This window comes from Pollachius pollachius (genome assembly GCF_949987615.1).
Source record: "Pollachius pollachius genome assembly, chromosome: 2".
Classification (NCBI taxonomy): domain Eukaryota; kingdom Metazoa; phylum Chordata; class Actinopteri; order Gadiformes; family Gadidae; genus Pollachius; species Pollachius pollachius.
The window spans coordinates 24,458,913-24,473,648 of record NC_136935.1 but is presented as its reverse complement, the minus strand read 5'-3'; the positions used below and the strand labels follow the sequence as shown (position 1 = coordinate 24,473,648).

The following is a 14,736-nucleotide window of genomic DNA, read 5'->3' as shown; positions in this document are numbered from 1 at the left end:
AACTTCACATGGTGTCTTTTTACAATTTATTCGTTAGCAGCATTCGTAGTGTTGATCAGCAGAGAAATAGTCTGCAAAGACGTTGACGTCGCTTACCAACCGAAGACGCTGGGGTTGACAAGTTACCGGAGTACTACCCATGCAAGTGAACGGAGCGTTCCAAGGCATTGAGAATACCCGTGTAATAAAGGCCTACAATATTTCTGTTTATGGCATAGATTTCTCCTCAGATTAGGCCAATAAAGCAATGATTATTATTTAAAAAAAAAACACAAACGCTCGGTCAAAAGCCCGGCCAGACCCGGCTCGAGGATAGTGGTGGGTAATATTGGTCAATCAAAAACCTCATTGTTTTACATGAATTGGCTAAACAAATGACCACTGTAGCATATTTAAACACAATTCAAATTGTGCAGAGAGAATTATTTCCATTGGTCATTCTGACCAGAGACATTTAGAATTTCTGGTCCTCCTCATTTTTTTACGGTCAATGACCGGTAATTACCGGACAACGGAAACTCTGATATGGTCTATAGTAGGGTTCGACCGATATGGATCTTTTAGGGCCGATACCGATATTTTTTCATCAGCCTAAGCCGATAACCGATACCGATTTTTCTTGAGCCGATATTTGGAGCCGATGATACCCTGGAAATCCAGCGTTATCGCCAGAGCACAATTTGAATTTGCTCAGCGAGTCACCCTGGGAACGAGCAATATACTTGTGTATATTCTTGGCCTCCCCTGGCCCAGAACATTAATCAATCACATTCACTGCATGGGGAAAACCATTCATAAGATAACATGTATAGCAAATGTAACATAACTGGCCATGCTTTAAAATATCAACCCCACAGTTGTTCCATGGATTCATTCTGGGTTGTCCATGTGGAGAAGTTCCTTCTGTCCCAGCACTATATTGTTCACAATCTTCCATATCCTGTCCTTTGTTTTGTTCACAGAAAAACTATGACCAAGCAGAGGAGGACAGCAAACAGGGTGAGTCCCACCATGAGGACCCAGGAAAACACTCTAATTAGTGAACAACTTTATTTATAGTGCAACAGTATAATGTAACTAATGTGCATGTACTGGACAACCCATCATATAATGAGCAGACATAAACCCTGTTTGTAGTGCTGGCGGAGGAGGTCTCCAGAGGAGAGGGCTGCCTGAAGGCCAGCCTAAGGTCCATGATGCAGGAGCAGAGTCTGCCAGAGGTGGCCAATGTCCTCTCAAAGGCCCTGGACAGAGACACACAGGTAGGAGAGAGACCGTAGAGAGAGGGAGAGATACGGACACGCGGGTAGGAGGGAGACCGCAGAGAGAGGGAGAGATACGGACACGCAGGTAGGAGGGAGAGATATGGACACACAGGTAGGAGAGAGACTGTAGAGAGAGGGAGAGATACGGATACGCAGGTATGAGAGAGACTGTAGAGAGAGGGAGCGATCCTGACACGCAGGTAGGAGAGAGACCATGGAGAAAGAGGGAGAGTTATCGATACAAAGGTAGGAGGGAGACTGTAGAGAGGGAGAGATACAGACACACAGGTAGGAGAGAGAGCGGAGAGAGATGGAGAGATACGGACAAGCAGGTAGGAGAGACACCGTAGAGAGGGAGAGATACGGACGAGCAGGTCGGAGAGAGAGGGAGAGATACGGACACGCAGGTAGGAGGGAGAGTGTAGAGAGTTATGGACACACAGTGGGAGAGGTCATATATTGGGTGAGAGAAACAGAATGAAATGCAATGAAATTTATACAGAGATATCAGTGGACATAAGCCAATTTATCCGCAGTCAAACATCCTAAATGTCCTGTGCTCGTCTAAAGCCTGGATCAAAGGGCCCCAGTTCAGCTTGGGCACCTTGTGGTGCCCCAGCTGACCCCAGGCCTCATTTAGTAAGGTAGACATTGAGAAGCCAGCTTTTTGTGAGGGCCCCTCTACTACCACACTCCTCTTCTTCTTGCCCTGATGCGTCTACACACACACACACACACACACACACACACACACACACACACACACACACACACACACACACACACACACACACGCGCGTGCGCACACACGCACGCACGCACGCACGCACACGGACGGACGGTTATACTGACCTGACCTAGTTGCAGTTTTTTTCATCTGCTTTAAAAAAAACATGTGATGTGTAGTGCAACTTTGAATAAATTTAAACAAGGCGTGTTGATTAATACTGGGCAATGCAAGTAACCACCTAATGGTTTTGTTTTTCTACAGAACGGAATCGTCACAAAGGACCTGACCAGGTTAAAAATGCTCCTGTCGGAAATAGAAGTAGGTTTGTGTGTGTGTGTGTGAGAGTACACTGACAGCCTGAATATGATGATGTTGTGACCGTTCCTGGTGGGACTGGTCCTGGTATGACTGGTCCTAGTGTGACTGGTCCTGGTGTGGCTGCAATAAAAAGGAATAAAGTTTAGTTTTAATGATAAACAATCAAACCAATCAGAGGGTTGGAATCGACCCTCTGACGCTACCCTCCGGTCATGTGATATGTAAGTGAGAGCAATAGATGAGGAAAACAACTTGCCACGCTACGCTTTGATTTTTTGACCCGAAAACTGACAAAAACCTGACCAGTCAAGTAGAACGGATACAACCTGGAATGGATCACTGAGCGAAATGATCCAGAGTATATATGATCGCGATTTAAAATGGCACAGCGAATTGAAGGAGATAGCGGAGTTCATAGGGAAAGATATGACGCCCCTCAACACGGGGACCATGGCCAGGTTTACGGCTTTGGTAAAGGCGCTGGTAAACGGTACAGCACGCCCCCCGCATAGGTTTTTGTTAGGCTGCCCTACCGGGGCTATTCAAAACATGCATGAGTTATCTACATATTTTTAGATTGGTAGAGCCACATATCTGTTCATTGTTATATTTCTACACTTTAGTTTTTGTGGTTTGTTACCATTACTGACTGGAGATCAGTAAGATTTGTATTATTTTTCTTTTACAATTCAATAGTTAAATAATGATCATCAATCAATCAAATGTCGATCTCGATTTCGATTTGAGCGTCAAACGATCAAAAAACGAATATAATTGAGTTTTCTATTTTTTTTCTCCTTTTTTTTCTATGTTTAATAGAAAGTGAAGTGAAGAAGAGCTGGATACATTTCCGTACATTATTTTAGATTTGAACATTTTCTTTTTGACCATTTTGTGTATTTTTTTAAGACGAAAGTTCAAAATTCTCAGTTACAAAGTGTTTTTGGGAGAGACATGCTGAATAAAAACATGTTTTCAAACTCAAGAATAATCGTGATTTCAATCTTGACCAAAATAATTTTTTCCATAATCGAGTACCCCTAGGTCATACTATAGAATGATTTGTGAATAATACAGAAGATAAGGAACTTTAAAAAGAAAAATTGCATACTAAATCGCAATCGGAATATTGGCCTAAATAATTGCAATTCGATAATTTCCCAAAATCATTCAGCGTTAAAGCGTAATTCTGGCGGAAATTTTTGCCAAGGGTCTTTTTCGGCATGAAAACCCATAAAATAAGCCCTCCAGACACTTTTTTTTGTTGATAATCGAGTATAGAGCTTTTCCAAAGTTGCCCGGAGCAATGTGACACCCCAAATTACTTCTATGTTATTGGATAGGGGCACCGCGAACGCTTCCAAATCGGCCATTATTATAAAAATAACCACTAATATTGCTCAAAATATTACCAAACCTCTGCAGTAGCATGAGTAGGGTCCCTACACACAAAACAAAGCAATAAAAACTTGGTTAGTGTACCGAGAGTTCATTAAAAAATACTGTTTTTTTCTGTGCCTTACCGGTAGGTCCATGTTTCCAGGAAGTCCCTACAAGTGGATTATCGGCCACCGTAAATAATATAACGGAGGCGCCAATAAATTTAAAACAGCCATGTATCAAGAGGGGAGATTTTTAAGTTAAATTTGTTGGCGCCTCTATTATATTATTTACTTAATTGTCAGCGAAAAAAGTGTCTGGAGGGCTTATTTTATGGATTTTCATGCCAAAAAAGTCCCTTGGTTAAATTTTTGCCGGAATTACACTTTAATCCTAGTGTGACTGGCCCTGTTGCAACTGGTCCTGCTGTGACTGGTACTGGTGTGGCTGGTCCTGGTGTGACTAGTCCTAGTATGACTTGTCCTGTTCCTGGTGTGACTGGTTCTGGTGGGTTGCTCCTGGTGTGACTGGTCCTGGGGTGACTAGTCCTAGTATGACTGGTCCTGTTCCTGGTGTGACTGGTCCTGGTGTGTTAACCTCTCTGCCCCATCCTCTCTCCTCCTTTCCCCAGACAGTAAATAGCGAGATGGCACCAGAATATTCAGAAGACCAGGATGAAGGTAAAACTAAAAGATCATAGTTCTACAATTATAACATTACACAATCACACTAAGGACAACTGAATAACATTACACAACCACACTAAGGACGACTGAATAACATTACACAACCACACTAAGGATGTATGAATAACATTACACAACCACACCAAGGATGACTGAATAACATGACACAACCACACCAGGGATGACTGAATAACTTGACACAACAACAATAAGGACGACTGAATAACATGACACAACCACACTAATGGTGTCTTTGAGATGCACCGTACACAACCTGAGCGAGTTGCTCTTAATTTCCTGGCTTGAAGCACTTATAGCGTTCCGACGCTATAGCGACTAGCCAATTTCATGACACAATCACAAAGACGAACAGGAACGCTATAAATGCTCCGAGACCGTAAATAACGTCAAAGGTGCAACACGGAAGGCTGGTGTCCGAGGATTCAGGAGCACACCATAAAGCTGAAGCAAATGAAAAAGATGAGCAGTATGGATCGTGCATCGCGTTCAGAGTGTGCAGACGTAGAGATGTATTGTGGCATGCGATTGGTTACCAGGCGCCAATGTCAATGCCCGTTCTATCTCGCTTAATCAAGCTTTTGGTTTTGAACGAGACGTTACTGTACAAGGCAGCAATAAAACAAGATTATTTTTCTTTGGACTGTGATGCCGCTGCTATTGGTGCGTCCTTATTTGGGCCGCACCAAGCATTTCTCTTGCATGCAGTCAATTAATCAATGTCTTGATTTAAGAAATATGTGATTGTGTAGCGTGTTTGCTTATTCAGTCTTAAAAATACAACTTCTCACCGCCGTGTCAGCTGCTCTTTTCATGCTTCTAGGAAGCAACTCCCGTCTGGGGACAGCTAATATGGTGCTGGGCCGTGCGCGAATTCGCGTAGCAACGCAGTTGCGTCTCTGCTAAATCAATTATCTTTCTCTTAACATGAACTTTGTATCTAGTGGCATGTGTCCATGCATGAATGATAACTGTAAGGCCTGATGTAGTGAATTTATTATAGGTACCTTTTTAACTCGCTTTGATTCATATTTGTAGGATGATAGGTAAACACTGTCTGTGCTTTATGTATTGGTATGTACCAATTTCGGGTGGTCTGTCTAGCAGATAGAAGTGATGTATGTTAGTTACATAAGGAGACGCTAGAGATACAGAAGCTATACTGTGCTGTCTTATACCCTCAGTTGTGTGAGGTATGGGACAAACCCTAATTACTAAAGCCTTGAGGGCACAAGTGCTTTGCATTGGCTGAATATAGCCTTAGTCTTTGTAGCGGCTGCGTTGTCAGAATCACATTGCTACACCCCTTTCCATTAAAACACACCTCCATTCATGGCTTCTTCTGTCATCCACCCACATTCATCTCATACTCCAATGGAAATAAACTGCCCACCGATCCCATGGAAGGACATTAGAATGAGTGCAAGTCACCGGTGAAGGAGGAAAAGGCGAAGCAGAGTCTGTGGAGGAGAAGTGGGACAGCGGTATTAAGCGTTTTTTTGAAGTCCATGATATAGCCGTCTTATGATATAAATCCTTGTCACTGGAGTTTCGTCGGCTCGTCTGCGATTTTCTGTGGATGTGTTTATTTCCCTGTCTGAAATTGCTCCACAGCTCTGACTCTGACTGACTAACTTTAAAAACTTCGGTACCGTGAGTACCCAGTGTGCATTTTTGTTTTGGGTGGGTTTGGTACACCGCGACGAGAGACGCTGGTTATTTTGAGTTTATTTCTTTATTTTGTGTTGGAGTTCGCAGTAAAACCCGCAACAGACTTTTCCCGAATGGACTAAAAAGGGATTAACAACAGACAGACTGAAGCGAACTCACGCTGCATTTCTTTTCTTCTGTTTTTGCACTGTGGATAATAATTGTGAAAAATATATTGTGGAAATCGCATTGCTGGTTTGTTTGATTGTTTTTGTGGTTTATTGCTGTGTTTGATCTGCCTGGTTATTATTTTGTGTGGGTTAACTAAGCTATTTTTGTTCTGTTTTATTTTACTTTGTCAGACTTGACTCTAACTGGCACCCCAACATTAAATTTAGTCAAACCCGCTACAAAAATAGCAACCCATACGGGACGATTCCCTAAAACCCTGGATCTTTGAAAAAATAATAAAAATAATTGCCACCATCTTCAAATTAACCTGTTTCAGGAATGGATTTCTTTTCCCCAAACCTGTTGAAATGGCCTCAGCAAAGCAAGACTGCAGTCAAACTCAGTCATCTGCAGAGAAAAGGACCACATATTCCTTATTAAATATGGATTTATGTGTTACATTGAACATGGATCTGTCTCAACCTCTCATTCCTCTGGTAGTGGCATCTCAATATGATGTTACGAATCCGGATGGTTGTTCACCTTTATGGACGACTGAATTAATGGAGGAACCAGTCGACACGTATAAAGCAATAAAAGCAACTTTGGAGAAAGAATTTCAAATTCTAAGGGAAACACAAAAACAACACAAGGAGGACCTTGAAAAAACGGTTACAACTTTATTTAAAAATGTCACAGCAATATATGAACAACGGACAAAATAAAATTGTGAAACAAAAAGAGAAGGAGTAAATGGAGATGTTTATTGCTAATGACCAACCACCCCAGAAATATGACATTCCCCCTGTGGTTTACTGCTGGAGATGTAAAGGCAGCCATGCTCCATATTCATGCCCAAATTATAATCAGTTCAAGAAATCAAATCCCCCTGGACAATCTCACCCGCAACAATCCTACCCACAGCACTCCTGCCCTCAACATCCCATCCGCAGCAACAACACCCTCAGCCAAATCATTCTCAGCGACCTCACCATTGTCAAAACCACTCTAATCAAACCTACCCACAGCCATTTGATTCTTCAGATCCTCAGAACCATTCTTCAGTTAACGCTGTGACCCATTCAGCTCAATCACCGTTATGTTTCACCTCACCCCTCTTTGTGCAGGGCCTGAAAAAGTTCAGCAACCTCGGAGGAAGCACTGATACTGCCCTCCCACGACAGCTGAAGGTGCCCTTGGCTGTAAGGAACTGGACAGGAAAAGCTGTTGTTGATACAGGTTCCACATAATCTGCTAAATGAACATATCTGGAACAATGTCAAAGCTGCAGATGATAAACTTGCCCCATGGACTGGTGACCCTCTTTACCTTGCTGATGGTCAACCCAGGAAACCCCTTGGTTGGGTGGAACTTGAAATGAGCCTGCAGGATAAGACCTGGTTTGTAACTTTGGTGGTCCTAGACTCCAGGACTCTGGCTTTTCCTGCCCTGATTGGTTTGGACTTCGTGTTTTTTACTGGTATGCAGCTTGATGTTGCAGGCGTGGTGTACTGGTTCCTGCATAATGTGGAAAATAAATTCTACTTTTGTGCAGAGTCCTCTCTTTATGGGGAGGGGGAGACTGGCAATTTTATTGCCTTCTTTTCTGGGGAAGCTCCATCGGCCACTGCACTGTTCCCTACACAGACCCCTTTGGAGGACTCAGACTTGATGCTGAGAGCAGTTCAGGAGTCTCACCTGAAGGAGCACGTAAAACCTCAGTTACACAACCTGTTACTTAACAATGTTGATGTGTGCACAACCAAAGTAGGACGTACTGAGATATTAAAGCATCAAATCTTTCTCACCAATCCTGTACCCATTCGACAGAAACCCTATCGAGTCTCCCCTCCTAAACAAAAGGTGATCATCGAGGACATGCTAAAACATGACATGATTGAACCTTCTTGTTCTGCACGGGCCTTGCCTGTGGTCCTGATTCCCAAAAAAGAAGGGAAACCAAGGTTTTGTGTTGATTAACGAAAAGTGAATGAAAGCACAGTCACTGATGCTTATCCCATTCCAACAATCCAAGAGATATTGGATAGTCTCTCAGGTGCTGTTGTTTTCTCTTCACTTGACCTAAATAGTGGCTACTGGCAAGTGGAGGTGAGGGAAATCACAGCCTTTATATGCCCGCATGGACTGTTCCAATTTAAAGTCATGGCATTTGGACTTAAAAATGCCCCAGCCACCTTCCAGAGGCTCATATAGAGAGCACTGGGAGAGCTGAAGGGAATCATCGTTTTGTCTACTTAGATTACATTATCATCTTCTCTTTGTCCTGGGAACAGAATTATTATTATGTCCAAGCTGTCCAGGACAAACTCTGGCCTCTCTGTGAACATGAAGAAAAGTAAACAGTTCAGAACCTCTTTGAAATTCCAGGGCCATCTTGTCTTTGCTACAGGAGTCCATGTTGACCCAGACAAGATTGAGGCTGTGAAGAACTACCCTGCACCCACCAACTTGAAAGCCCTACAAAGGTTCCTGGGCATGGCTGGGTGGTATCACAGATTCGTCCCCAACTTTTCCCAGATTGCTGAACCACTCAATGCCCTAAAGAAAAAAGGAGCAAAATTCTGCTGGTTACGTGCATGCCAATCATCGTCTATTACCCTGAAAAAGCACCTGGTTAAACCACCTGTCCTGGGCCATCCAAACTTCAATGCTCCCTTTCTGGTATACACCAACGCCAGTAAGATTGGACTTGGGGTTGTGTCCAGAAATCCCACTATGGAACCGAGGAAGTCCTCGCCTTTGCCAGCCGCAGTCTAAACCCTGCAGAGAAAAACGATGCTGCCACTGAGCTAGAATGTTTGGCAGTGGAGAAGTGGAGAACTTACCTGGAAGGTAGACTATTCACAGTGATTACAGTTCATGCCTCTCTACTATGGGTGTTCAAAACCACCAAACCCTGCACACGACTCATCAGGTGAGCACTCCGGCTTAAAGAATTCTCCTTCACTGTTGAATACAGAAAGGGACAGTACAACACTGTACTGGATGCCCTCTCCCGAGCTCCTACAGAATCCATCCATACAACCGCACCTTTGTGTGCTACCATCGCATCTGCCCCTCCAAAACCATCAAGAGCTTCCTATCTCAATTGAGGCCCTTTGGAAGACACAACAGGAAGATCCAGAATGTCAGGTTCTATATCAAAAAGTAGTAGAAACTGGACAAGTCATTAATTTTTTAAGTTTTTTCTATTTTCGCTTCCTACATCATTCTGGATAATCTCCTCTACCGTCTCGTCACCCTCCCATACAAAACCATCTACCAACTCTACATGCCTCCTAGCTTCAGCTCTCACTTATTGGACTACTTCCACCAAGATCCCCTCTCTGGACATCTTGGCAGGAACAAAACCTGCCAAAGACTACAACATCTTGTCTACTGGCCAAAGCTGAGCTGGGATGTCAGAGACCATTGCTCAGGACCTGCAGGAGAAAAAACACCTTCTTGAAATCTTGAATGAGGAGACAGATGAAGAGGACTTCCTTAGGTTCGCAGACGCCTCCTGTTCTACCTTTAATGAAGGATGGATGAAAGGATCTACAGAGAAACCACAAAATAAACTAGGATGTGATTCTGTGTAAACACTCTGACTAGGACAATTACTGCGCCTTACCTTTGGTCGGCTTCTGCAAAGGGGGGAGGAGTGTAGCGGCCGCGTTGTCAGAATCACATTAAAACATACCTCCATTCATGGCTTCCTCCGTCATCCACCCACATTCATCTCCTACTCCAACCGCGCATGTTGAATCCGTCCTCCAGGAAGGACATTAGAATGAGTGAAAGTCACCGGTGAAGGAGGAAAAGACGAAGGAGAGTCCGTGGAGGAGAAGTGAGACAGCGGCATTAAGCGTTTTTTTGAAGTCCATGATATAGCCGTCTTATGATTTAAATCCTCGTCACTGGAGTTTTGTCGGCACATCTGCGATTGCCTGTGGATGTGTTTATTTCCATGTCGGACCTTGCCCCACGGGAACCGTCATCTCCCGACTCTGACTGACTAACTTTAAAAAATTCGGTACCCAGTGTGCATTATTGTTTTGGGTGGGTTGTTTACTGCACCGCGATGAGAGACGCTGGTTATTTTGAGTTTATTTATTTATTTTGTGTTGGAGTTCGCGGTAAAACCCGTAACAGACTTTTCCCGAATGGACTAAACAGGGATTAACAACAGACAGACTGAATTTTTGCCTCACTGCTGCCGTTTTGTGCCAATCCTAAGACCCTCGACAAACTACCCTTTGACATTGACCCAATCACACTACTGACTGAATGACATTAAACAACCACATTATGGATCCGATCACACCTCACATCACAATACTGACTGAATAACATGACCCAATGAATTAGGGTTGTCACGATACCAGAATTTCAGTAGTTGATACCAATACCTGTGAATTTCCACGATTTTTGATACTAATTCGAGACCACGATTTTTTTTTTTATAACAACATGACCCATGTACTTTATATTTACTAATTTATTGAAAACTGCTTCAAAATGTCAAGTATTTAACACCACTGTGCTTCAACATCTTTTTGCACAGAATTTAAATTGCAGTACCCATGGCCGGCGCTCGGCAAAGGCGACCGCCTAGAGCGTCAAGTGCGTTGGGGGCGCCCTCTGGTGGCGCACTTAATTAGTCAATTAAAATACACAAAACAAATGGAGAAGGGGGGGCGCGGGAGCAATCGCCAGGGCGCCCCGAACCGTCACTGTAGTATGCAGGACAATGCAACCCCCCCCCCCCCCCCCCCCCCCAAAAAAAAAAAAAAAGAACAGCAGTGGTATAGGCATCCAGTATAAAAAAAAACAATACTGTGCTTATAATATGGGCATAAATAACAAGTCAACTATTTGACATTCAATAAAGAACAGCAGTGGCGTGGAGCCTTCAAGTATATAAAACAAACAATATTGTTCTTATAAATATGAAAATAAATAACAAAACAACAGTGGTGTGGAGCCTGATCTCACATAACTAAAACCTCTAATACCAGGTTCCAACAGGCATAACTTAAGGATTTTTTAACTTCTTTGTCAGTTCCAGGTTTTTTGAAAGGAACACCAACATGTCAATGTTTTCTTGGGTCAGTCTTGACCGTCTTGGACTGACAATCAAGCCAGAAGTACTGAAAACTCTCTCAGAAGCACAACTTGATGCATTAATGCACAGATACTTGCAAAATAAGAGAGCTGAGTGTGTGACTTTCTTCCTGCTTCTCCTGGTCTGGCTCACACTGGTACTGTAAAGGAAAAAAAACAACAACTTTTAGATAAAATAGCATAAGGTAAGAGACTATCAGACAGTATCTCATCATGTCACCTTACGTATAATGACGCAGACCTCATCGTTACATTACATTAAACATCTACATGAGGGAGCGACTGAGCGAGAGAGTAGAAGCCTGCGCCCCAGCTGACTCTCATGCCCAAATGACGGAACGGAACATAGGCATATTCGGGTTAACGTATAACGTGACACAACAGTGATAGTGAACGGAAACTCACTCACCTTGAATTCTCTAAGCAATTCGGGGTGCCTGTCTTGAGGTTTTTGGCCAGGTTTGACGTGCTTCCTCCTTTCGTTTGAAAACTTCTGAGGCACTGTTTGCATGTCGGCTTGTTTGAGTCTAGAATTGCTCCGGATTCATCCGCCTCGAATGCAAAATATTTCCACACACAACCCATTTTTTTCGAAGACGGCAGGTTTTCTTCTTCAGCGCCGCTGACTGCTCTGTGCTGCTCACACGCGTATACTGCCCCCTTCAGTTCCGCCAAGAATCGACACGGCTCGCCGAGTGAAAAGTTGCATATTCGGTTCTGACGTTACCAGAAAAAAGAAAGTATTGAATTATTTTTTTCGTGTTGGTATCAAATTGGTACCGAAGTATCGGTTCTTGTGACAACCCTACAATGAATACACCACACGTTTTTAAGAAGGTGGCTTGTTTAGGCTTGGGGGCCAGAGTTGGGCTGATCGAGGGCCGGTTTGTGTTGCAGGAATCGAAGATGGCTGGCGGTTCAGACCGCCTCCCAGAGGAGTCACTAGCAGCGAGGAGTACACCCTCTGCAAAAGGTATTTAAACATGTGTTATTCCAACAGCTCAAGACTAGGGTGATGTCTTTATGATCGGCCACAGCACACTTCCTGTAGGATAGGGGACTGGGTACTAGGGCTGGGCGATCAATAGAATTTTTATAGCGATTTAGATTTTAAGGTCAAACAATCATAAAATTAACAACCAAGTTTATTTCTTATTTATTTTTTAATTTTTTTTTATTGTTAATGTTTTATAGAAAGGGCTGGTTACATATCTGTATATCATTTTAGATTGGAACTTTTTCTTTTCGACCATTTTGTGTATTTCTTTAAGGTGAAATTTCAAAGTTCTCAGTTACAAAACTCAAAAATAATCGTTTGAATAATTGTGATTTTAATATTGACCAAAATAATCGTGATTATGATTTTTCCCCTAATCGAACAGCCCTACTGGGTACGGGCCCTTCACAAAGGTGAAAAAGTGCGCTAGCTTAATTGGACAGTGACCGAAACAGCCAACAATCAATATTGGTTTAATTTGTTCAGTCAGCCCTGTGCCACAGGGCCAGGGGTTGAAGGCATGTCACACGTCCTCTAGTGCATCAGATTATCTCCCTTTATCTCGGCCTGAGGATCTGATTGCTATCCAGGCTGTGTTGAGGAACAGTGTGGTTAGTGTGGTACATTTTAAGGCTGGCGACCTGTTACATAACCAACTTAGTGGGGATTGAACTTGCCTTTGTGCCCCGGGGAGTGGACCATAGTCCGCCACACGGCACCCTCTCACGGTTTTCCCCTCCGCAGGTACCTGGAGCAGGGCCTGTGCCGCTATGGGGCCCAGTGTACCTCGGCCCACTCCCACGAGGAGCTGATGGAGTGGCAGAAGCGCTATGCCTCACGCCTCATCCGCCTAAAGCAGCAGCAGGAGAGCAAGCACTTCACAGAGAACTACATGGAGACGCTCATCGAGAAGTGGATGAACTCCCTCTCCCCCGAGAAAGTGGTGCGTCGGGGGCTGGGGGGTGCGGGTCAAGGCCCACTTACATGACACGCACTTAGCGAATCAGCAGTCCTCTAACCTCTAAACCTTCTACTTTGACCTGGCTCTACAGCGTCTGGTTTATAGGAGTGACCACTGTGACCTGGCTGTACAGTGTATGGCTGTACACCCGTAAAGCTGGTAGACTAATCACCCCTGGTAGACTAATCACCTCTGGTAGACTAATCACCTCTGGTAGACTAATCACGGCTTGTAGACTAATCAACTCTGGTAGAGTATTCAACTCTGATAGGCTAATCAACTCTGATAGGCTAATCACGGCTGGTAGACTAATTACAGCTGGTAGACTTGTCATAGCTGGTATACTAATCAAGGCTGGTAGACTAACAACCTCTGGTAGACTAAACACCTTTGGTAGACTATTGTCCACGGTTGTGGAAATTCGTATTTGGCCCAAACATACACACAGACAAGACTGCACAGCACGTACAACATACAAGAGCTTCTGGCACTACCGATTAACTGTAGCATCACATGGTAATGTGATGCTACATTGTATTTGAATGTAATGTAATCAGGGCTGATAGACGTGGTTAACATAGTGTTCATCCTGAGTCCTCTGTGAAAAGGGACATCTGAGCCCATACAAGGCGGCAGGTCTCTGCACTTGCTCAGTGGGCCTGAGGCTCTGCCCATGCTCAGTGGGCCTCAGGCTCTCTGCCCATGCTCAGTGGGCCTCAGGATCTCTGCCCATGTTCAGTGGGCCTGAGGCTCTCTGCCCATGCTCAGTGGGCCTCAGGCTCTCTGCCCATGCTCAGTGGGCCTGAGGTTTCCACCAGGCTCTCTGCCCATGCTCAGTGGCCCTTAGTCTTCCACCAGCCTCTCTGCCCATGCTCAGTGGCCCTCAGCCTTCCACCAGTCTCGCTGCCCATGCTCAGTAGCCCTGAGTCTTCCACCAGGCCCTCTGCTCGGCTAGGCAGTTGGCACATGTTTTGGTGGCTTGGCTTTGGAGGGAGCCTGTGGGAGGGCTGGGGATATTTCCTGCTGCCTACCCTACTGTTAAACTTACAGCTGCATCTCAATTAATTTGAATATTGTGGAGAGGTTAATTCATTTCAATAACTCAATCAAAAAAGTGAAACTGATATTTTTTATAGATTCATATTACACCCAAAGTGAAATATGCCAAGCCTTTGATGATTATGGTTTGCAGCTCATGAAAACCCAAAATTCAGTGTATCAGAAATTTGAATATTTAGACCAGATTTTTAATCGGGAAATGTCGTCCTTCTGAAGAGCATATTCTTGTATATGCATTCAGTACTTGGTTGTGGCTCCTTTTGCATGAATAACTGCATCAATGCGGAGTGGCATGGAGACGATCAGCCTGTAGCCCTGCAGAGGTGTTATGGAAGCCCAGATGGCTTTGATAGCGGCCTTCAGCTCTGCTGCAT

At 44.0% G+C, this 14,736-nt stretch overlaps 1 protein-coding gene across 2 annotated transcripts in view; it reads left to right on the top strand.

Annotated features, from left to right (window-relative positions):
- helz (helicase with zinc finger) overlaps window positions 1–14,736 on the top strand; it is a 112,738-nt gene that overhangs the window by 14,384 nt on the left and 83,618 nt on the right. For both annotated transcript variants that reach the window (XM_079730923.1, XM_079730924.1), the window contains 6 exons: window positions 963–999; window positions 1,138–1,262; window positions 2,257–2,313; window positions 4,325–4,373; window positions 12,243–12,318; window positions 13,087–13,285. In XM_079730923.1, the coding sequence (XP_079587049.1) occupies window positions 963–999; window positions 1,138–1,262; window positions 2,257–2,313; window positions 4,325–4,373; window positions 12,243–12,318; window positions 13,087–13,285 (543 nt within the window). The remainder of the gene's footprint in view (window positions 1–962; window positions 1,000–1,137; window positions 1,263–2,256; window positions 2,314–4,324; window positions 4,374–12,242; window positions 12,319–13,086; window positions 13,286–14,736) is intronic.